This window comes from Balaenoptera physalus, assembly GCF_965194825.1.
Source record: "Balaenoptera physalus genome assembly, chromosome: 15".
Classification (NCBI taxonomy): domain Eukaryota; kingdom Metazoa; phylum Chordata; class Mammalia; order Artiodactyla; family Balaenopteridae; genus Balaenoptera; species Balaenoptera physalus.
In genome coordinates this window covers 67,357,594-67,383,219 of record NC_138894.1, presented here as the reverse complement: position 1 = coordinate 67,383,219, position 25,626 = coordinate 67,357,594, and the positions used below count along the sequence as shown (strand labels likewise).

Here is a 25,626-nt window from a genome sequence, read left to right as displayed (position 1 = left end):
ATTTTTGCAGCTCCCAAAGCTATATTTTGCTCTAGATGCCTAAAGTCAAATCATACGTTTTGAAAATAGCTTTATTGAGGTATAATTGACATACAAAAAATGTACAGTTAAAGTGTACAATTTGATATGTTTTGAGATATATGTATATATCTCCATGAAACTATCACCACAAATAAACAGCAAAGTTTGCCCCTTTGCAACCCCTTCCTCCTGGCTCTCCCTGCACCTCCCATCTCCAACCACAGGTCTGTTTTCTGTTACTAGCAATTGCATTTTCTAGACTTTTATATAATTGGATTGTACATTATGCACTCTCTTTTTTGTCTGATTTCTTTCACTCAACATAATTATTTTGAGATTCATTCATGTCATAGTGTGTAATAATAGTTCATTCCTTTTTATTGCTGAGGGGTGTTTTATTACATACGCCACAGTTTTTTTTTTCCTCCATTCACCTGTTAATGAACATTTGGGCGGTTTCCAGTATTTGATAATTACAAATAAATATATGAGTAGTCATATAAATTATTCAAATTGACATACGCTTTCATTTCTCTTGGATAGATACTTAGGAGTAGAATGGCTGAATTATATAGTTGATTTATGTCTAGTATTTTTAAAAACTGTCAAAACTGTTTTCCAAAGTATGATTTTACATTCTCACCAGCAGTGTATGAGAGTTCCACTTTCTCCACCTTCTTAACAACACTTGTTATGGTCAGTCTTTTTTTTTTTTTTTTTAATTGAAGTATAGTTGATTTACAACATTGTATTAGTTTCAGATGTACAGCAAAGTGATTCAGTTACATATTTTTTGTTATAGGTTATTACAAGATATTGAATGTAGTTCTCTGTTATACAATAAAGTCAGTCTTTTTCATTTTAGCTGCTAGTCTATGTGTGTAGTGATATCTACTTGGGATTTTAATTTGCATTTCCCTAATGACAAATTACATTGAGCATTTTTTCATGTGCTTATTTGACATTCATATATCTTCTTTGGTGAAGTCTCCATTCAACTTTTTTGCCCATTATTTTAATTGAGATACTTGTTTTCTTTTTTGTTGAATTTTGAGAGTTCTTTATATATTCTGGAGAGAAGTCTTTTATCAGATGTGTAATTTGCCAATGTTTTCTTTCCCTATGGCTTGTCTTCCCTAACAGTGTCTTCCACAGGACAAATGTTTTTCATTTTGATAAAACAATTCATACATTCACGTATCTTGTTCTTGGTGCTGTATCTAAATATTTTGCCTAATCCAAGGTCATAAAGATTTTCTCCTATATTTTCTTCTAAAAGTGTTATAATTTTTGGTTTTACATTTAAATCTGTGACCCATTCTAGGTTAATTTTTGTATATGGTCTGAGTTATGGATTGAAGTTCATTTGTTGTGTGTATGGATATACAGTTGTCCCAGCACCATCTGCTGAAAAGGGTATCGTTTCTCCACTGACTTGCCTTTGCACCTTTGTCAAAAATCAATTTTCCGTATATATGTGGGTCTATTTATGTACTTTCTATTTTGTTCCATTGATCTATTATCAGTAATAATGCCAATACCACACTCTGTTGGTTACTTTAGTTTCCTACTGTCTTGAAATCAGATATTCCTCCAGGCGTGTTCCTTTGCTAACTCCTCTTGGCTATTCTAAGTTCTTTACATTTGCATATGAATTTTAGAATCAGTTTTTAAATTTCTAACATAAAAAATCTAGATGGGATTTTGATTGACATTGTGTTGATTAATTTGTCTCCTCAACTCAAGGAGATGGTGGGACTCCTTTATGGCTTCCCTGCTGTGCACCGTTGCCTGGAAACTCTCTCCAGACAGTGACCTGGGGCAATTGTAGGGCTTAACTTTGTTCATTACCTGTGTCTCAGGGATCACTGTCCTTTCTTTCCTGCTGACCAATATCTTGAAAACAATTGATTCGTATACATTGTCCATGGTTTGGATTTTGAAAGACAGAAATTGTAATTTGGAGAGTTGTAACTGCAGCACTTTCCAGTCCCATAAACCATGATTTTGCATGTAGCAAACTCTAACATATTGAGTTTAGTTTTTTAAACAAGTTTCTATAATATTCAAATATATCCATTCTATAAAATAAAGCAAGTTGAGCAATTGCACTATGAAATTAACTACTTAATTGGACTTTGGTTAGAACTCTGAGATAGATAATTTTTTTGTTTGTTTTTATATAGCATTCTTAAATTTTGGCTAATAAAGTTTGCATATGGAGAATTAAAGTATATCTCTCCTCCTTCTTAAATACTTTGTATTGCCATATCCTAACTAATTTAAATTGGGAAACCTGATTGGGAAAATAGTCTGCTGAAACTTACAGGTAGAAATGGCATTACATACTGTGCCTCTGGCAGAGCCCTCATTGCACAGCCCCTTCCAATCTGGCAGACTGTGGTGTAGTGTGGAAATCGTCTGGCGCCTAACACTGTCTGTCCTAATTTTTAAAAGGTTCCAGTCATGAAGATAGTGATTTTCAAGCCAAGCTACCAATTCAGTTATTTATTTTGTCTCTTTGCTTGAAATGCATTTTATTTCCTTAATGTTCTTCAGTCCTAGGAGCTCAGTGTACCCAGCAGTCGTAATTAATCACATGTATATTGAGCTAATATGGAGTCATCCAAGGACTGATCCAAGTTTGTGAGCCTCAAGCTTATACAATTTGGAGTATTGGTTAAGAAAAAGAATACAAAATTAGGTATGAAAGTAACTTTATTTAGAATGAGAGACCTCACAACCAATTATAAAGTTTTAAAAGCTGACAAATGCCACAAATATTACAAAATCGAGAAAAATAACGTATCATTATTACTTATTAACTCTGAGGCACACCTCTAGGATACTTTTTTCCTATGTTTTCTCACATACTCTTTGTTCACTTCATCTTAAGACGTTAATTTTTTTTTTTTTTTTTTTTAAGTTAATTTATTTATTTATGGCTGTGTTGGGTCTTCATTTCTGTGCGAGGGCTTTCTCTAGTTGCGGCAAGCGGGGACCACTCTTCATCGCAGTGCGCGGGCCTCTCACTATCGTGGCCTCTCTTGTTGCGGAGCACAGGCTCCAGACGCGCAGGCTCAGCAATTGCGGCTCACGAGCCCAGCTGCTCCGTGGCATGCGGGATCTTCCCAGACCAGGGCTCAAACCCGTGTCCCCTGCATTGGCAGGCAGACTCTCAACCACTGCGCCACCAGGGAAGCCCAAGACGTTAATTTTTTAACGTCATTTTCTATAGAGAGGATATAGGATAGATACATTGGTCTTTCCCCTAGCATGATGGATTGACATTTAGTTTTCATTTCGAATGGTTTAGAAAAGCTCCTCTCAGCCTCGCTTGCTGTTCCTAGTGGTGGGCGGTGGCTTCCTCGGCTGCGCTGCTTGTCCAGGGCGAGTGAACCCTGGGAGAACCCCAGCCCCCGGAGCACAGTGAGCCAGGCTGGGCAGCCCTGCTGCAGCGGCCGGTCCAGCTCTGCCCCGCCTCGTCGCCTCCAGTTCCCAGCCACATCACACCCCAGCCGTGAGGAGGTCCCAGAAAGCCTGGAGGCCCGGGTCGTGGTGGGCCCTGAGCAGGGGACCAAGCAGCACCTTGTTCATGTCCTTGTCTTCGGAGTCCAAGTCAGGGTCTAAAGCTCAGTGCAGGCCCCAGGAGCGAGCTGTCACCCGGGCCACTGATGTGGAGGCTGGAAGCCGCCCACTGACCATCCTGCCCACCACATCCACTACAGGCTGAGCGGCTCTTCACACCTTCCTGTGCAGGGGCTGGGCTGCTCTTAGGGGGCGGGGAAGGACAAGGAGCAGGAGGGGGTGGGCATAAAGCCAGGCAAGTGAGTGCCCTGCGTAAGAGCAGACTAATACCAGTATCTCGCCATGTTCTTCCAACTGCCTACAGCATAAAGGCCAGAGTCTTCAGCCAGGCCTTCAAGAAGGCCCTGTTGCCCCCCTGCTCCCACCTAGTCTGTCTTTCCAACAGGCCTCCCTCACCCCTCACCGCATACATGCACTGTGTTCCAGCCAGACTGGACTGATTGTTGCTCAGACCTGCCTGGTGCTCTTCTGCCCTCTGGCTTGGGATTTTCCATCCTCTAGGGCCACCTTCCCTCCCCCGTGCCCACTTGTGGAAATCTCCCGCCGCCACTCCAGGCCTGGCTCAAGTGATGGAAGTTCTGCCACCAAACCTTCCTGAGCCACATGACTAGATGTGCTCTCTCCCTGCTCAAAATAGCAGGGCACTTTTGGGGTTCTTTCTTAGCCCAACCATCAGAACTTCAGCCAGGCGAGGCAAGGACCGTCCAACACTCACCTTCGCGTTGCCTGTCTAGCTGTAGGGACTCGCGTAACAAGTGTTCAGCTAAACCAAACACCTCAAGAAAGAGAAAAACACTTCTCATATTCCCAAGGTTCCCAAAAGAGAAAACGGAGAGTCATTTCTATCCTCAGATGTGATGTGACAGGGAGAGAGCAGAGAAGGAGAGAGAGGAGAAGTGAGCAAAGGGAAGGGAGAGGCAGAGCAGGAGATGGAGAAGTCCGGCAGGTCAGGGGCCAGACCAGAGACAGCAAGCCTGAGACAATGCGAAGACCAGCCCTTCCACTGCAAATTCAAGATGCTCTCTTACTCACCTAAAAGCAATACAGACGTCTTTTTTTAATTTTAATTATCTTGTTGACAAAGCCTTCCTTCAATGAAATACAGACCACATACTAGGGTTAGTCATTGTGACATTTCTGTGACTCAATTACTTTTTTTATTTTGAAATTTTAATTTTATTCCATTTCTAGACTTTAGTTTTCAGTCTATTGTTTTAGCAATAAAGTAACTCCTGCAATACTCTAGTGTGAAGCTTAAAATGATTTAAAGGCCCATCCCTGACAACCTGGTAGTGGTGAGTATTGCTTTTGGGGGATACTTAGCCCTTGCGCTCATTGTTAACAGATTGGAAAATAAAAAGATAACCGAAGATTCTTATTGCTTTAGAGACCTGGTCCTACAACGTATACGTATAGTGACAGCACATATATCATGTTTATAACATTTTAAAAGTTTTCTTTTAAATGCCAAATAAAGCCCACTGTATATTCATGTTAAACTTTTAATTTTTCTAAGTGTTACCATGCCTAATATTTCAATGAACGCTTTTTACTTGCTGAGACGGGTTGAGAAAGTGCTGCCATCCTTCTCTGACCATCGAGGGGACTGGAACAAAGGTTAGATTTGCTGGAGGTCACATACCTAGCTCATGAGAGAGCAGGGACCAGACTCCGGTGTCCTGACTCCCAGCCCGCGACCTGTGCAATGAAGAAAGAAATCATATTCGGAGCCATACAATCAATCTTAAACCATGTAAGATTTAATGTCCTTCAGGAACTAACTCTTTGTTTCCTTTTCTTTTGTTTTCATTTACCTAAAAAGTGCTTAAGGCAGCTAAAAAGCTAGACTTCTACCAACAAAGATAGACTTCTTGAAATTTGTATAATCGTTAACTTAGCCAACATTATACATGTGTCTCCCACAGTGGGGGAAATGGTTCATTGGACGGGAAAACAGTGTTTAAGATGGGCTTTGGAGGGCTTCCCTGGTGGCGCAGTGGTTAAGAATCCACCTGCCAATGCAGGGGACACAGGTTCGAGCCCTGGTCCAGGAAGATCCCACATGCCGCGGAGCAACTAAGCCCGTGTACCACAACTACTGAGCCTGCGCTCCAGAGCCCGTGAGCCACAACTACTGAGCCCGCGTGCCACAACTACTGAAGCCTGTGCACCTAGAGACTGTGCTCCACAACCAGAGAATCCACCGCAATGAGAAGCCCGCGCACCGCAACTAGAGAAAGCCCGCGCGCAGCAACGAAGACCCAATAAATAAATAAATAAATAAATAAATAAGATGGGCTTTGGATAGGGAGTTTAGGATCTGTACAAGACAAATTCATGGGAATGGCCTGGAAAGGTGCCTTTAGGGTACAATTTACTTACATCTGGTTGTGGTAATTTCTCCAAAAGATGTTGCTCATAGTCATACTTTGTTTCCCTTTTAATTTTGTTGTAATTATGTGAATTTCCACTGTTCCATAACTATAATTTGTTTCATAACATACTTAATGGAGATTGTGATCTATCTCACAGTTGCAAATCCCCCCAAAACATGGACTGCTTTATTTGGCTCACCGAGTTGGCCAAAAAATTGCAGTGTGAGGGGAAAGTTTATTTGGATTTTCCCTGACTCAGCTAGGTACGGTCAACACTGGGCTTCTTTACAAAGGAGACAGCTTGCTGGGGCTGTAGAAGCGAGAGCTGCACATCCCCTCCTGAGCTGTCTCCCCCGTCTCAGGCTGGACATGCTCTCAGAGCAGGGACCCTCCTTGGGACACATGGGCCCCGGGAGGAATGCTCTCCTGAACACAGTTAGCTAGACCCCAACTGAAGTTCTTGATCAAGAGAGGAGCCAGTGAATTGAGTCAGGTCTCAAAAGAATCATCCAAGCAAGCAGACTGTGCACCACATCTGCCAGCCTATGCGTCAGCCTCAGTCCTTTATTGAGGTATAAATTACACACAACCAAATGCAACCATTTCAAGTGTACAGTTCGATGAGTTTAGACCAAGGTTTATGCCAGTGTCACCCCTACCACAATCAAGGTATAAAATATGTGCATCACTCCAGAAAGTTCCCTCGTGTCCCTTCCCACTCAATCTCCCACCTGCACCCCAGGGTCAGGCAAACACAGATCTGCTTTCTGTCACTATAGGTTACTTGTTTTTAACAATTAATGAATAAATGAGCTCATTCTTTCACTGAGCACATTTTGGAGATTCATCTGTTTTTATTGGGTATATCAATGGTTCATTCCACTTTGTTGCTGTAATATTGCATAGCTGGAATGTGCAACAAATTGTTTATCAATTCACCTGTTTGGGGTTGTTTGCAGTTTGGGGTTATTATGAATGAAGCTGATATGGCTATTCAGGTACAAGTCCTTCTAAGGACATGTTTTTATTTGGAGGGTGGGGTAAAAACCTAGAAGAGGAATTGTTGTGTCACTTGGTAAGTGTATGTTAGCTTTACAGGGAAGTGCCGTGCTGTTTTTCGGACAGTTGCACCATTTTGCATTCCCATCAGAAATGTCTGAGAGATCCACTTCTCCACATCCTCACCAACACTTGTCATGGTCCGTCTCAGTCTTTAATTTTAGCCATTCTAATGGATGTGTAGTGGCATCTCATTGTGGTTTTAATTATGACTAATGATTTGAGCATCATTTCATGTGTTCATTGGGTGTTTTCCTTCCGTGATTCAATTGCTCTGACTAGTTCCATGACACTAAATTCAATAATCCCACAGCCAAAAGCGTCCTTGTCAGTTGCTGGCAAGTTGTTACTTTTTCTTTCTTGCCTTTACATGGGCAGTACATTAAAAAAAATCTGACAGAAGCTCTGATTTCCCCCCTGTCCCATGGTGAGATCATCCAAACAGATCTTCAGACATCCCCAGCATCCAAAGTTGAGCAGGTAGATTTGAGCCTATGGCATTGGAACATTGCTGGGAAAAGGGAGCTGTAAACCACGTGTCCTTCCCTCTTCCTCCCTTGCTATTCTCCACTTATAGGAGCCCCTCTTGATACAATCCCAATGACCAGTCCTGAGTTCTCTGACCTCTCACAACACAGTCTATGCTACTTATATTGCCATTCATTTTGATATTTCTTTGAGTTTTTAGCTACTCCATATGCACATGTATTCATTCTCTAAATACATTAAAAGACACCTCATCTTATCTTGCGTCTGTGTTTCCATGGTGCTCAATAAATCCTTTTAAAGGTAAATTAAATTTGCAAGAGGGGGAGAGACAGAGACAGAGATTGAATTTAGTCGATTTCAGAGTAGTCATTTCATGTGAACCCAAACTTTTCATCTCTAAGACTTTACAAGATTCCTCCCCACCCACTCCCTACTCTTGTTGACAATGTAAAACAAACCACAGTTAGCCTGGGAATTATCTTTACGAAATAAATCAGCATATTGTTTTGAGTTTTTGCCCTGCATGTATTAATTTTAAAAGAACACATGTCTTGGTTCAGTAAAAATTTGCAGAAAGCCAGACATCCCATAAAAAGAATTTGTTGCTTGGGATGTTTATCCCTCCAGCTATCTTTTCCCTTTTTATGACTACAGAGAACACTGGTGTTTCTTTACTTTTCAGAATTATCTACTCAGGAAGACTTCTGGCAGTGGCCCTGACAGGAAGTCCCACTGCGCTGAAGCAGTGGGTCTTTATGAGGACTGGTTCCTTCCCGCCCTTTGACTGGTCTGCCCATAGGTGTGTCAACTCCCACCCTGCCTCTGCCAGAAAGAGGATCTTTCAGTCGGACCACTCTACCTGTGCCAGGTGTGATCTGGAGAGGCTGGACCCAGGCCACACTGACTCACGCTCCATTCCTGCCTCTGTCATACTGTGGTGCCTACATGATGGGGAGTTGGGGGCCTGGGGGAACCCAGCATATAGCTGCTTCACTACAACTGTCTTACACAGTGGAGGACATTCAGAGGGCCACAAAGATCAAACTTTTTCAGAGGAGAACTAAAGCCTTCTACTGACTGAGCCTCAGTTAACCAGTCTTCTATCAACCGATAAGATAATCAGTATTCATAATGATGATCCTTAAAGCCTTCAAGATCCAGAAGTGCCTTCTGCATTAAAAAGGAAAGAGTTCATCATATGTGGTAAATGTTAATATTTTAATATAAATTATTATATTATAATCTTCTAAACCCATTGGTCTCCAAACTCTTTGCATGCTTGAATTAGCTTTTAAAAATTGGCATCTCCCAATATATTTACATTAATTTATGTATAAATTTTATATATATATATACACACACACACACATATATATATACACACACACATATATATATATACACACACATATATATTCTACTAAAATGTTCATGATAAAGCACACAACATGTAGAACATTTTAAAGGGTGAGATTACCTCCTTTCTTGATTAAAAAAGAAATTCTTAGCAAAGTATAAATAAAGGGGTACTTTTTTTTTTTAAGGGAACTCCTTTATTTACTTATTTATTTATTTTTGGCTGTGTTGGGTCTTCGTTTCTGTGCGAGGGCTTTCTCTAGTTGCGGCAAGTGGGGGCCACTCTTCATCGCGGTGCGCGGGCCTCTCACTATCGCGGCCTTTCTTGTTGCGGAGCACAGGCTCCAGACCCGCAGGCTCAGTAGTTGTGGCTCACGGGCCTAGTTGCTCCGCGGCATGTGGGATCTTCCCAGACCAGGGCTCGAACCCGTGTCCCCTGCATTGGCAGGCAGATTCTCAACCACTGCGCCACCAGGGGAGCCCAAAGGGGTACTTTCTTAAAAGGATAAAATATATTTATCTGAGCACATTATGCTTTTAACACAGAATTTAGAACGATTTGCACTGAAGTCACGACCAAATAAGGATGACTTCACTATTATTACTTAATATTGTTTTGGAAGTACTAGCTCTAATTAGAAAAGACACTTCAATTACAATGGAACATTTGAAACTAATATATTAACAGGGCTAATAAATATCATTATTTATGTAGGTATATAAACTTGCGTGTATGAAAAAACCTGAGAGAATTAACTTCAAAACTATTTTCAACAATAAGAGAATTTACTGAGATAGTGCAGTAAAAAATTAATGTGTAGAAATCAATAACCATTACAAACACAAATAACAGCCAGTTAGAAGATGTAATAGAAAGTAATACCTCCTTTACCATAATCACAAAACAAAATAAAAAAATCTAGCAGTAAACCTAAGTTTCATGCCTGATAGATAAGCAGAAATCTAAGAATTCTGAGGGTTTGAACAAACAGAAAGACATAGTGTATTTTGACTAAGAAGACAGCATACTAAAAGTTAGCAAAAGTTCCTCAGTTAATCTATAAAGTTAGTGTAATTCCAATTAAAGTACTAAAAAGATTCTTTATTGTGTTCTAAGATTCAAATGGAAAAACAGCATGCATCCTTGTGGAAATTCTGAAAAAGTCAAGTGAGGAAGGGCAACTGTACCACCCAGATATGAAAAAATGTACTCTAAATCTATAATAATTAAAGTGGTATTGTGAATAAATAGATGAACAGATCAGTGAAACAGAATATAAATATCATAAATACATCCAAATACACATACAAATTTAATGTGATAAAAGTGGTGTGTAAAATGGATCATTCAAACATGAGCCCCTGGCCATCAACAGATGAATGGATAAAGAAGACATGAGATATATATAACACAATACTACTCAGCCATAAAAAAAAAAAAAGATGAAATCTTGCCATCTGTGGCAGCATGGATGGACCTTGAGGGTATTCTGCTAAGTGAAATAAGTCAGACAGAGAAAGACAAATACCATATTATTTCACTCATATGTTGAATATTAAAAAACTTATAAACAAACAAAAACAAAATAAAACCAAACAAAAAACAAACATGTAGATACAGAGAACAGAGTAGTGGTTACCAGAGGAGAAGGGACAGCGGGAGGGAAGGGCAAAATGGGTGAAAAGGATCAACTGTATGGTGATGGATGGGAAATAAATTTTTGGTGGTGAGCACATGATAGGGGTATCAATAGAAATATTATGTTATAAATCAATGTTACCTCAATTAGAAAAAAACAATGAGCCCCTGGAAGAAAAAGAAGGGTGGGAAGCTAGGCTGTAAAATTGAGCGGCTGTTTTAGATCTAGTTTAACCAGCAGGGGGCAGCAGCATCTTGAGATCTGTCCTCACACGGCACCACGGTGCTCAGACCCACTCCAGGGCACCAACCCTGTTACATGGAGGGTTACGGTCCAAGTGTGCACAGCTGTGTCTGGAGCTACACGCAGTAACTCCTCATGAAAGGTCCATACATTCTGAATACCACAGCAGGGAAAGGTATACCAACCAGGAAGGAAACCCAGGCTCAGAATTTAAAAGGATAGATAGAAAAAGAGAGGAAAAGGGAGGGAGAGAATAGCCTAGCTGGGCACACACCCAGGGGACCCTTGTCGATGGAACCAACTTGACGATAAAGAGGTGCCTATGCTAGACAACCATGGAGATCTCATCACGGAGAGATCTGATGTGTCACCCTGGACCATCCATCACCTGCAAGACATCCACGCCAGGAGCCCAGTGTGGCTCCTGTGTGTGATCTTGGTCAAGACAAGTCTCCCTGCTGTGCCCAGCTCATAGGGTTCACATAAGAAGGACGTAAAATGACAAATGTGGGTATACTTTGCAAACTTTGATCAGAGGTAATTGTTCACTTTGAGTTGAGGCTTACTTGTAACGTGCACTCACCTCGCTGTGGTCACCTTTTATTTCCAAAGGAGCCGCAGACTATGTAGACCCAGCAAGAATCCAGATACCCTCCCCCAAAGGAAGTGAAGGTTAAGAGCCATGGAATAATCAGCATCATCTTGCTGCTGTCCAAATGCAGGTCCTGGGAAGGAGCGTTTACCCTGAGAGCCCCCTGCTTCATTTGCCTTGATCTTGGCAGGCAGCAAGGCGTCCCATGGAACTTAATGAAAGACACGGAGCTCAAGCCAGAACAGGGCAGGAGCGAGGGCTTTCCTGGATGCGGAGCGCACATCAAAGCGCTCTTCTGTGCTGACATATGTAACTCTTTAGCGGTCTGATAACACACACACACAGACAGACTCTCAGGTTCCTGTGGGGAGAAAACAGAGCCAGAAAGATGTGCTGTACTGAGCTGACACATGCGGTGCTCTTTCTGCAAAAGTCTGAAGGGAAAGCAACTAGGCCAAATATCCACTGTGCTGACCGCAGTGCAAGGACAACCAGGGCTGCCTCAGGGATCCTGGTGGCTTTATTATCTATTTCTAGAGAAAGAGTAGGAAGGGGTCAAGCACACAGCACATGGAAAAGGCACTGCTTTATCACTAGAGTTCATTTATTTCCCAGAAATGTAGGCTTTTGGGAAAGATGGCAGGAGAGAGAAAAAAATCCTGGATTCAGACTCAGATTCAAATCCAGACCTTACTACGTGCCTGAACTTGGGCAAGTGACTTAAGCTCTCCGAGCCCTAGTTTCTTTGTTGTAAAATGGTGATAAAAATTCCTACTCTGCAGGATTTTGTTATGAAGATTAAATAAATGTGCTTAAAATAACGAGCCTGTAGAAATGGAGACTATTTCTCAGCTTCCCTCCTGGAGGGACAGAGAATCTTCTGGCTCTTTATATCCTGCCTAGACGTTTCCACATTGCTTTCTCTCCCCACATCCCGGCAGCGCCACTGATACTGCTCACATATAAGAATGTGATAAGTGCTGGCTGACGATTCCGGTTGTTTAGTGACTGTCTCCCCAGCAGGCCCCACCATGAGCTCCCTGCCCAGAATCCCAGAAGTGCGTGGCAGCATCCAAGGAACTTCTCGTAAGTCCTGGGAGAGGAGCTTTCATTCCTGCACGTGTTTTATTGCCCCGATGCTGTGCTGCACACACACTGAATGGTGAACACGTGCCAGTTTTCTTGGCTTCACTGGGTCTTACGACATAGTTCCCAACCCGGGTGAGACTTTCCTGAATTCACATTTTTTTATCTGGTGGTATTTTCTGTTTCCCATTGGGTCTGGAGAGCTTGGCAGAAACTCAAGGAGGAAATCCCACAAACTGCTCACAGAAGATACTGTGTGAAATTCTTTGCACCCCTTGGCTCTTTTAATCCTCCCGCAGGGTCATTATGCCCATTTTACAGGTGATGAGACACAAGTGCCCTGAGGTTAAATATCTCACACAGTGTGACAGGGCTAGTGACCGCCCCAGCTGAGGGTCATGTCCAGCACTTTCAGGAGATGGTGAGAGAATGAGAATTTTAAGAAAATATAAAAATGCAATACTTTCAGGTGTTTGTAAGCTTCAGAAGCCTCTGGAACCTGGCAGTTGACTTTCTTGCAAGCCTGACGGTCCAGGACTCTCCCTGCCTCCCTTCCCTCTTCCCATCTCTACTCTCGCTCGACCCCTTCTTCTCCTTCTTCCATTTCTTCCCCCAGTTGGACCCTCCCAAGCCCAGGGGAGGACCTTGGGGACTTCCAGCTAGAGGGTCTCGTGTTAGTGGCGGGCGCCCGTCAGCAGCGCCAGGAGCATCGGGTGAGGCAAGGCGGCTGCTAATTCTAGTCTTTCTTTGCACAAGGCTCTCTGCCCTTCTCTCCCTTGGGGTGTTTTCTGTTTCTCCCAACAATCAAATAAACTGAGTTCCATGTTACCAGTTCAGTGGTCTTGGTACGTGGGGGAAAGAGCCAAGGAGAAAACTGAAACCCGTGTTGTATACACTGTTTTCTGGGAAATTCGGGACCGTCTCCTGCATGGTGCAGGGCTGGTTACCACTGTCTGCGCCGCGGGGCCATCTGAGCCTTTAGTGTAAGAGCCTCAGCGTTTGGGGGCAGGGTATGTGTCCTTCTTTCATCTTCCTGAGCTGTGGTACAGCCAAGTAGAAGCCACACATCTTTGTATCCACAGCATCTATCGATAGAATAAAACCTGCCACATAGCAGGCGCCCAGTAAAAGTCTTCTGGAATCAGTATGGAAGGTGAGTTGATTACACTGGGTGCTTCTCAGAAGCCCATAGGGTTGGGACCAACGGGTACATCATGGACAGGTAGGAGGAGAGACACCTTGGTGTCCCCTGATCTGGAGTCCACACCCAAGGACATTTCTTGGCATCTCTCATACCAGCCCTGCCCTGAGAGGTTCTGCCCCTCCTCAGCACTAGGAGCGCCAGGCCCATGTTTCCCATTAAGGTAAGGCCCCTGGATGCCAAACAGGGCGTGGAGTTCCTTTGTGCTCAGCTTTGACTTGAGTTTCGTGATGATGAAAATAATTATACTTTTTAAACAACTGTTAAAAGCCAGATGCTATTCAATACTTCATATATATCATTTTAATCTTGCAAAGGACAATCTTCACTTTAGAGCTGCGTTTTAGGATTTTAGTCATTGGGATTGTTCTTATTTTACAAATGGGAAAACTATTGCCCAGAGAGGCTAATTAACTGGCCTAAGCTCACACAGCTAGAGAATCACAGAACTTTGATTTTAACTCAGGCCTGTCTGCTTTCAAAGTCCATTGATTGGCCATGGATGGAGGCTGACATGTGTCTTTCAAGTTTTTCCTGAGCACCCCTGGGGGCACTGCATTTTCTTACTTCTTTGTTGGAAGCCCCGACTTCCTTTACTAAGAGGCACAGTCCCTCCTATCTACACACCCTGCTCCTCTGATATATCATTTCCATTTTGATGGAAACATTCACCCTCCCTTTCACTCCTATTGTTAACTAGAAGGTCCGGCCTCCACTCAGGGAGGAATTAAGTTTGAGGCCAGATGAGGGAAGATGCCTCTTCCTTCCTTACCAGAAAATCATCCTGTGTCTGCATCTCAACCATGGGTTCCCTGAGGGTTCAGGAAGAACAGCAAGAAAGGATGCTGGGCTGGTCCTGCCTTCCCATGGGCTTAACGTCTCCAGTGTCACCATCTGCCCCAGGATGCTAAAGATCAGGCCTTGCTGTGAGGATTAAATGGAACAAGGGACACGAGGGTGCCCAGCACAGTGTCTGATCACACACACTGCAATCCCTACTTGCCCCCTCCTCCCACTTCTAGCATCTCTGTCTCTCTGCTGGACCATCCTACCATCCTCCGGGGCAGGCTCCCCTCTCTTCAATGCAGAATAATGTTCCAAGCAGGAGGAAGACCCCTGGGCTCTGGCACATAGTGGACAAACAGAAAGAAGCAGGCTTTTTTTCTTTCTTTTTCCTGTTTCTCTCTCTCTTTTTTTTTTTCTTTTTATCTTTTTTTTTTTTTTGGCCACGCCGTGCAGCTTGCAGGATTTTAGTTCCCCAACCAGGGGTTGAACCCAGGCCACCGCAGTGAAAGTGCCAAGTCCTAACCACTGGACCACCAGGGAATTCCCAAGAAGCAGTTTCAATTTGGGGGAAAGGCTATGTGGGCTGGGAAGACAGAGAATGCCAGGCCTAAAGCCCAGGGATGGGAAGGCAACCTGGTAGGAAGATTCAGCATCTAGTTTTTTCACTGCATATGAATGACTGTGTGTGTGTGTTTGTGTGTGTGTGTGAGATTCAGGTGGGGGTGGGTGGGAAGAGAGAGGGAGAGAAATAATAGCTATAATTAATAGTCATCATTTTTGAACACCTATAATCTAGGTCTAGGCTTGAGTTCTGGCCCATTAATAACCATCCATGTGACCTTGAACCAGTCATTAAACTCACTAGGCCTGTATGATCTTATACTTTACTGTTGTGAGAGAGGTATTATTATTCTGTGCTAATGAACAGACTGGTTGAAGTCACACAGCTAGTGTGACCACTATGATTACATACTATGTCCCAAGCTTCATAATGAGCATCTTTTATGTACATTACTTAATTTCTTACTACATTACTACATTACTTAATTTTCACAAAAATGCAAGAAAATGTTAATAGTCCCATTTTACTTGTTAAAAAATATAGAGGTTTAGAGATATTAAGTAATTTGTCCAAGATCTCATATCAAATGAGCAGAAGACTTAAGGTGGAAAATGGAACAAATTATAATACCAGAGAATAATAACAATAGAATAATAATAGCGTCCATTATTTATATGCCTTGTGTAGTTGGCCTTGCAGTAAGCCAAATGGCAGTAAGCCAAATGGCAGTAAGCCATTTACATGCATTTTCTCACTTTGGCAATTATGAGTAAAGCTGCTATCAATACTCGTGTGCAGGTTTTTATGTAGACATAAGTTTTTGGACTTCCCTGGTAGCTCAGTGGTTAAGCATCTGCCTGCCAATGCAGGAGACACGGGTTCAAGCCATGGTCCAGAAAGATGCCACATGCCGCAGAGCGCCTAAGCCCGTGCGCCACAACTACTGAAGCCCAAGCACCTAGAGCCCGCGAGCCACAACGAGAAGCCACGACAATGAGAAGCCCACGCACTGCAACGAAGAGTAGCCCCTGCTCACCACAACTAGAGAAAGCCCTCGCACAGCAACGAAGACCCAATGCAGCCAAAAATAAAATATAAATACATAAATTTATTTTAAAAAAAGTTTTCAACTCATTTGGATAAACAGCTAGGCATGTGGTTGCTGATCACGTGATTAAGAAGACAGTTTGATAAGAAACTGATGAACTGTCTTCTCAAGTGGCTGCACCATTTTGCATTCCTACCAGCAAAGAATATAAGATAGTCTGACCCAAAGTATTTGAGCACAACATCTAACGCATCGTCTTACCACTACGTTATGTTGTCACAGGGAAAACCCCAAGGAAGCCAAGCTTAAGTATAAAAATAAGAATAAGAATAATATATTTTTTTAATTAAGCAGAAATATCAGCAACAGAAAAAAGGGGAAATTATTTGAAGAAATAATGGCCAGAAATGTTCACAATTTGATGAAAAACATTAATCTACACATCTAAAAAGCTCAAGATAGGGACTTCCCTGGTGGCGCAGTGGTTAAGAATCCACAAGCCAATGCAGGGGACATGGGTTCAAGCCCTGGTCTGGGAAGATCCCACATGGCGCAGAGCAACTAAGCCCGTGCGCCACAACTACTGAGCCTGTGCTCTAGAACCTGCGAGCCACAACTACTGAAGCCCGCATGCCTAGAGCCCATGCTCTGCAACAAGAGAAGCCACTGCAATGAGAAGCCTGCACACCGCAACAAAGAGTAGCCCCTGCTCGCCACAACTAGAGAAAGCCTGTATGCAGCAACGAAGACCCAAAGCAGCCAAAAATAAATAAATAAATAAATATTTTTTAAAAAAGCTCAAGGTAAACACAAAAAACTCCACACCTAAGCACATCCTGGTCGAACCATTAAAAACCAAAAACAAAGAGAAAAATCTTGAAAGCAGCATGAAGAAAAAGACTCATTACATACAGGGTAACAACAATGAATATCAGATTCCTCATATGAAAGAATACAGGCCAGAAGGAAGTGGGATGTCATAGACAAAGTCCTAGATGGAAAAACTGTTAACCAGCAATTCTATATCCAGAAAACTATTCTTCAGAAATGAAGGTGAAATACATTCCCAGTTAAACAAAGACAGAGAGAATTTATTGCCATCTGATCTTTCTTGCAAGAAATATTAAAAGAAGTCCTTCAGACTGAAAGGAAATGACATCAGATGGTAACTTAAGTCCACATGAATAAATAAAGTGCTCTAGAAAAGCAAATGCCTATTTAAAAATAGGTTTATATAAAGGTGTCCACACATCAACTTCTATGGGAATGTTCATAGCAGCAGTATCTATAAGAGGTTAACAGTGGAAACAATACAGATGTCCATCAACTGGTGAATGAATAAACAAAATGTGGTATATCCATACAATGGAATACTATTCAGCACTAAGAAGGAATGAAGTACTGAGAAGGCTCAGAACTGATTTATAAAAGCCTGAAACTGAGCTCCAGCTGTGAAAACAAAACTGATAACTCAAGTCTGGAGTCTACACATATGGGAAAAATCTCTAACAAATGATAGAACCGCTGGGTAGCTATAAATCCTTCCAAGTGAAAGTTGCTACCTCTGGGGCTGATCTTCATACAAAGCAAGTAGTAGAAACATCTAGACTACACCCTGGCCAACCCACATAGGTGATAGGGAAAGGGGGCTTTATTAGCACCAAACCCATTGCAACTTAAGATTCAGGGGGAAGTACAAAGCTATGAGTTGGCAGCCTGAGGTCGCTCAATGGTTGGCAAAAATCAAAAGACAACAATTGATTTTAATACATGGCCGTGCATCCCACCCCCGGTGCCTTGTCAGGGAGTGACCCCGACGGTCAGCTCCTTCCTGCCCCGCCTCACCCTTTCCTCGCTCCCTGTTGGACCATCATGTCCAGCAAACACACATGCCTAAGTATCGCCTACTTTGAAAAAGTACCTCCCTCTACCATATACCTCCTAACATGCAACCCCTCATATAACCTCAACCTTTCTGATTCTCCTCGAATATTCCTGAAAAAGCCAGCAACATAACCAGCCCAGCACATTATTTTCAGATCTCAGATGTTTTTGTGGAGCCTTAAAAAGTCCATTGTACTTATGCCCCGCCTGCCTGGGATGCAATCTAGTCTTTAGTTGGGCAGAAGAGCTGGCCTGGATATCCTATCATGGCTCAATTTCTAACAGCGCTCCTGGTCATGTCATTAAGAACTTGGAATTGAGAGAAAACATGATTTTGCATGAACTCCACATATATTTCTTAATGTAAGAACAAAGGACCATTTCAGAGTATGGCTCTGACGGATTACTTTAACCTCCTCATCGACTGAATTGGCGTAATTACATTCCATTTTATTGAATTATGATGATTTATGTTATTATCTGTAGGATCTATATAAATCGAAAATCAGGCAATAAAAATAAAAAGACCTTAAAAAGTTGAGAGCACTCTGTGAAGACAAGGTATTACTTACAAGACATGAGCTTAAGAAATTGAAATGAGTTCTTACATAATGTGGGGTGATTTTTCCTATGGTTTTTACTTATGGTTTCCTCCTGATGTGCTCTAACAGAAACATCACAATTCAAAATTGAATAGTAATTCTTTTTTTTTTTTTAATAAATTTATTTATTTTTGGCTGTGTTGGGTCTTCGTTTCTGTGCGAGGGCTTTCTCTAGTTGCGTCAAGCGGGGGCCACTCTTCATCGCGGTGCGCGGGCCTCTCACTGTCGCGGCCTCTCTTGTTGCGGAGCACAGGCTCCAGACGCGCAGGCTCAGTAGTTGCGGCTCACGGGCCCAGTTGCTCCGCGGCATGTGGGAATCTTCCCAGACCAGGGCTCGAACCCATGTCCCCTGCATTGGCAGGCAGATTCTCAACCACTGCACAACCAGGGAAGCCCGAATAGTAATTCTTAACCTGCGCCTACCTTCCTAGCTACAAGAGAGATTCACTGAACTTTGGAACTCAAGTTGTGCCACCCCCTGTGGTTGATGCCTGAGAATCAGAAGGAAATGAGAGAGCGAAGCAGCATACAAAGAAGACTCTTGGGTAATCCTTTGCTTTTGAGAACCTTCCACCTGGAAAAATTACCTGGAAAGTATTGTGAACGGCACATGATTTCTAAATGCCAGAATCGGAGTTGTGGAGAGGGGAGAACACATTGTAATGTGACCTCGTGAGGCTGGCTTGGCCCCGGGAACCAGCCTCTTCAGGAAAAACATCACCAACACCGGTGACAAGGATTAAGACTTACTTGAGGGCATGAAACCTCATTAGCTCAGGCTTCATTAACCCGGAATTTATGCCATTAGACTGAGTCTGGTTTGATGTTTATCTTTGATTTGCCAGTCCTTTCATGCAAAATCAAATTTGCAGGGGGAGTGCTCAAGATATAGTCAACCCTTCATATACAACAGGGATATGTCCGGGGGCGTTTGTGAATGGTGGTGGGACTTTGAATTCCCTCCTTACAAGGCAGTCAAGCGGATATGAAAATTTTCAGTGAGCTTCGTATTCTTAATGATTCTCCATAGGCATTTACATACCTGCCTAAAGATCCGTCTTTGTCAAACTACTTCTTTCTCTTTTTACTGCCATAGCCAAAAGTTGCTGGTTTTTCTGGATCCATTTTCTACAGACTTAAAAAAAAAAATCAGTCCTTAAGAATTACAGGGTCTCTGAAGTCAAGTAGAAAACATTAATGCTACTTTGGATTCACGCCCATACTCTGGCTTTGTTATCCACGGGATTCGAATTTGTGCCTCAGTAAAATCGGATGGATCCCAAGTCACTAACTCCATGCTTGCCAAATCTGCAAATGTCAAGGCACTGTTGTGGCTCAAAGCAGTGTTTCTTAATCCCAGTTCTTGGATCTTAATTCATTGTGAGACTGCAAGTCATTTGTTACCAAAAATAAAGAGCCAACAATTACAAATAATGCCCCTTAAAAATAAATGAGAGTGATCGATTTAAGGTTATCCCATGAATTGAGATATGCTTTTTTTAGTGAGAGAAAAAATCGTGCCTTCCAAATACAATTGCCAAAGACCCACAGCCTGTCTTACCTAAGACCAAACATTCAACGACAAGTGGCCACTATGACGTATCATTAACCGTTGGGTATTTCAGTACAGTCAGCTTAAATGTCCTGGGAAGTTTTGGAGGTTTCACAGGAATGTCAAACACCTGCATGCTGTCTATCAGAGCAGGAGAGAGCTTCAGCAATGCTGCTAAAGAAAGAGTACAAGCTATTTCCAAGGACTCCAAGAAATGCCGTTTATATACCCACAGACACTGGAAATATTAAACTAAAAGTCAATCTCGTCTAGTCCCTAAAATGGTACCCCAGTAGCATGTTATTGAGTGTCCATACACATATTTCCCTGCTTTTCCTGGATTATCGCCACCCCCAAGCACATCATATTCATTCATTCAACTGATAGCTACTGAGCAGCTATGAGATGCCAGCGCTGGACTGTGCACGGGGTTCCAGCAGGAACAAGGCAGATGGCCACGCCCTTCCGTACCTCAGTGCCTTCTCGAGGATCTTCTCATCCCTTCTCCCCAGTTCTGTGTCTCTCTGGTCAACCCCTAAGCACCCGCCTAGGCCCAGCTCACATGGCACCTCTTCTGTGGAGCCTTTCGTGATCCTTATCTCCCCACGTTCTCTAGAAGAATCAGGTATGTCCTAATCTTTACTCCCATGGTGCTTGACACGTATGTCTGTTACAGCATCCAACATGCTGTGTTAGGAGAGTTGAGTGTTTCTCCTCAAAGAGAAAATGAATGCCTCTGAATCAGGAAATGTGTTTGTTTTTATAACAGTTTTATTTTTTAACAGTCTAACGGTGCTTAACAATGTTTAAGAAACATAAATCAGTTGCTGAATAAATGATTTGGCTGACCTGAATGTACGTGAAATTATACTTGATTTACTGTGCTCTGCATTTAAGAACATATAAGAACTCTTCAAAAACACATTTCAGAATATCTCCTGTGACTATATAAGAGGATGAATTTGTTTATTTGATTGTTGCATTTTCTTAGGCTATGTATAAGAATTGTGAAACTATGGCACACCCTCAAACAATATAAAATTACAGAGACCCAATGGTTCAGGAAGGAGAAAATAATTCAGCAAAGACTTCAGCTTCTGAAGCCACAATCTGTTTTTCAATTTTGTTTTAGTGATGTTATTACACTGTGTGGCTCTGAATTTTGCCTGAATTTAACTGCTGTGTTCTCCAGTCTATGAGAAAACGCCTCCATTTTTCAAACAATCGGGAATAATGCCTTTGTGAAAAATGCCTCTGACCTGTTTCTGCTTCCTAATGACCTCACTTAGGGTTTTGGTTTTGTGGGTTCGCGTCCCTCTGTGAGGCAGCGTCAGCCTGCCAGGGCCCTGGCACAGCCCAGGAGGACTCAAGGCAGAGGTGGAAGGGACATGGGGAAGGGCTTTGTCAACCACGAGTGCTGGAGAAGCATGAGAAGGTTATTGTCATTACTAGTCAGTGCCTTGAGAAGCTGAGGGTATAGACCAGGGTTAGCAAACCTTTCTTGTAAAGGGCCAGAGAGTCAATATTTTCCATTTTGCAGGCCATGTGGTCTCTGTCACAACTGCTCAGCTCTGCCATTGTAACAGGAAAGCCCCATAGACATTAAGTAAATAAATAAACGTGGTTGTGCTCCTACATAACTTTATTTCTGGATACTGAAATCTGAATATCATAAAATGTTCACGTATCACAAAATGTCAGTCTTCTGATTTTTGCCAACCATTAAAAAAAAAATGTAGAAACCATTCATAGCTCACATAGCTGCGCAAAAACAGGCAGTGGGCCAGATTTGGCCCATGGGCCATAGTTCGCTGATCTCTGCTGTGAACCATGGAAGAGTCATCTACCAAGATGACCAGTGGCCAACAGAGCCCACTGAGACTATCTGAACAGCGTCAGAACAAACACTTAAGAGATACTGAACTTGTAATGGTGGCATTGGAAAGCCACACTAGCTCTCCGCAATTTAATGTCTTTCTATGAAAATAACTGTGCTCCTCACGTGCGTTGTTTCTTCGACCTGAGTTTATTTTGCACTGAGAGTACTGGGTTCTCCAGCTATGGGTGAAGGTCAGGTTAATATGAGTCGGCCCCTGTGGGCTCAGGGGAAGGGACACATGAGCCCAGGTGGAGAATCTCAGGTGTCTGAAATTCACATTCAATCATTCATCATCCCTTAATATAACTCTTTAGGTGAAGATGTCAAGCTTTGTCCTACAAGGATAAGCAGCATTAGGAGAAGATTCTCTTTGCATTGGAATTTCCAGACAGAAGGGAAGGATTAGAGAGGCAACCATCCAAATTTGGGTAGCCCCACCAGCTTTTCTCAGCTCTGCACAAGCAGAGGATGTCAGGACCAGGAGTCTGTATTTCTGCAGATGTGGGGACTAGTTGTCCCAAAGTGAAGGTGAGTGAGAAGTAAAAGCAGAACTCCAAAGCCATGGAACCATAGCCGTTAATCTCCTTGTTTGGAGTTAACTTTTCCACCAGAATATTACTTGGTACAGGTTCTCTCCTATAGCCATCTTGAGGTGTTGAGTGTGTTGTGCTTCAGACTGAGGTTATAGGCACTTTCCTGTTTCAGACTCACCTCCTCCAAGAAGCTTTCCTTGATTTTCTCCCTTGAACTGGAAAATACAAATCTCTCCCTCCTTTGAATTTCTGCAGCACTTTATCCGTCTCTTCTCAAGGCTCTTGATATGTATCTTCGTATTATATTTATCTTCAGACACACTTGCTGAAGGAAGCAAGGTTTCTGAATCTTCCCTGCACAGCTATCATGGTGCCTTACTCAGCGTAGATACTAAATATTGAGTAAAAGTAAAAATCCATTAAGTTGACAAATTGATTCACCTATAGCAGTGCTGTCCAATAGAACTTTCTGCTCTGATGAAAGTGTTTTTCATCTGCACTGTCCACAACAGTAGCCACTAGCCACATGTGGCTACTGAGCTCCAGAAATACGGCTGGTGTAAGTGAGGAACTGAACTTTCAATTTTATTTAATCTTATTTAATTTAAATTTAAATTGCCACACGTGACTAATGGCTACCTTATTGGGTAGCACAGGTCCATAGGACAATAAGTAATTTCTTTTTCTGAGTGGATTATTTAGGCAGTGATCACACCATCTGAATTTAAAATATAGTGCAAATCATTTGTTGGGGCTATTGGGTAGGAAATGCAGCAGGATGATTGGATATTCCACTTGCCAAGCAACATAAAGATGCCCACCCCTGCCACTTGACACCCTGGGAAGTGGGATCTCGTGAAGAGAGACAATAAACCATGAACCATGAATGAAATTAAAAGATTAATTTTATGTTATATTAACAGGAGATAAGTCCTATGAAAAAGAAAAACAGAAGAAGTAGAGCAACGTAAGGGAGTTGAGAGTGCCTGGGGAAGGGGCCAGGCTGAGTATTAAACAGAGAGTTCCAGACAGTCTTTATTAAGATGAAACCTGAGCTCTGACTACAGGGAGGTGATGGGAAGTTTGGGCAAAGAAAGTGAAAAAGGTACTAAACTCTGCAGAGCCAAACGGCAAGTCTATATCATGAATTGAACTGCCTGACACGCTGTCACAAAGAAAATGAGCCTGGTGGGGCAATGAGGAAGGAGAACAGTTTTTTTTTGTTGTTGGTTTATATTAACCAAGCTTCCATAGCAGTTTCCAGAACCATCTCTTGAAGTTAGGAATTAAAACTAAGTGGCAGATAGGCTCACCCTGCTTTTTACTGCAGTAAGTTTCTGGAAACCACACTGGAAAACACGACAGTGAAAATTCAGCCTTATTCTCTCACCTCTTTATCCAGCCTGTGTTTCCCCGCTTTCTCCCTCAATGTCCATGCCAAGTGCTAGGAAAGCTTAGTGCCAACTGGATCTGCTTGGGGGCTGTGGGAACTGCAGAGGCTTAAATTGAAAGGGTGATTGCTGGGAAGGGCAGTGGAAGACCCAAGGTGCCTACTGAAGGCGAGCAGCAGTGAAATGTGAACGGGGGGCGGGGAGACCACAACAAAGGGTAGCGCCCGCTCGCCGCCACAACGAGAGAAAGCACGTGCGCAGCAGCAAAGACCCAACGCAGCCAAAAATAAATAAAATTTAAAAAAAATGTATACAAAACAATCATACACATTTCGTTGGAACGCATACAGATAAAAGTACACATTAGGCAGTATTGAGATGGAGAGGGAAAGAAACAAAAGTAGGCAAATAGTAATAAAAGCAGAATTAAAAATCTTTTAAAGAAGCTGGAAGATTTTTCAGGCTGGTGGAGCGACTCCGAACCCCTGACCTGCAGGGCTCTCAGGGGCTGTTAGGTGTGTGCTGGAATATTGCATAATTTGTGTAATAGTGTGTTATCTAACACAATATATTTAGTTAGTTAGCTTATGTAGCCTTTCTATCACCTAAAGGGATCTCAAGCGGTCCGAAACCAGTTCCAGCAGCTCCAGTCACACTGTTTTCAAAGGTAGGCTTCCCGTCAACACACCTGTCTCATTCACGCCTTGGTTTTGCGCACTCTCTCTCTCTGGCCAGAGAGTATCCTATTTAATCCTATTCAAGGTCTCTGAGAGCAGGAAAGGCTCTGATTAGTCACATGAGCCAATATCCAGTGTGGTGCACTCCTCCACTCCCATCAGAGAGAGTTCTGCAATCGGGCATCTGGTCCAACCTATGGATGGCCTTCAGGCAAAAATTCCTGGTGCACAGATTATGGGAGAGAAGTTTTACTATTATAAAACAAAGCATGACACACACCCCCTTCTTTTTTTCTTGCTTGAGGATGCTTCTCTCAGAAGGAAGGGGTATTGTGAGTCTTCGTGGCACTTCACACTGTCATTGTGGCATGTGGCCGAGACAAAGCAGGGCCACTGCTGGGGAAACTCCAGGGATCACAGGGACTGAAAAACAGACGGACTAGCCTGGATACCCAAACGTGGGCAGGTTGGTGAGTGACAAGCTCTCTAGTCCAAAGACAGCAGGCTTTGCAGTCAGTTCATCTCCAGGGGACATCCAGACACTGACACTTTTCAACGTAGAATTTTGGCCCGTGACATTACTGCCTCCCTCACAGGACTGTTGTGTGATGATGCATTCACGTGCTTAGCAGGGTGATGAAACACAGTATTAGTTTAAAACATATCTGAGTTTCATTTCTTCCCCTCATACTTGGCCCCTGTTGAAAAGTGTTACTGAAGACCACATAGCCTGTGTGTGAGTGAATAAAGGAGCTACAAACAAATCTGTTGTTTACCCATAGCTTGCTCCTACCTTTTATTTTATTTTTTTTTTAATTAATTTATTTATTTTTGGCTGTGTCGGGTCTTCGTTTCTGTGCGAGGGCTTTCTCCAGTTGCGTCAAGCGGGGGCCACTCTTCATCGCGGTGCGCGGGCCTCTCACTATCGCGGCCTCTCTTGTTGCGGGGCACAGGCTCCAGACGCGCAGGCTCAGTAGTTGTGGCTCACGGGGCCAGTTGCTCCGTGGCGTGTGGGATCTTCCCAGACCAGGGCTCGAACCCGTGTCCCCTGCATTAGCAGGC

The 25,626-nt window shown here is 42.8% G+C and overlaps 1 protein-coding gene across 2 annotated transcripts in view; it reads left to right on the top strand.

Annotated features, from left to right (window-relative positions):
- Nucleotides 1-24,102, top strand: part of RMDN2 (regulator of microtubule dynamics 2) — a 102,852-nt gene extending 78,750 nt beyond the window's left edge. The window contains exon 12 of one of the 2 annotated variants that reach the window (XM_082427766.1): nucleotides 8,215-24,102. In XM_082427766.1, coding sequence (XP_082283892.1) covers nucleotides 8,215-8,596 — 382 coding nt within the window. In that variant the 3' untranslated portion in view covers nucleotides 8,597-24,102. The remainder of the gene's footprint in view (nucleotides 1-8,214) is intronic. The other variant, XM_082427767.1, reaches the window with a different exon arrangement.
- Nucleotides 24,103-25,626: the final 1,524 nt, after the last annotated feature.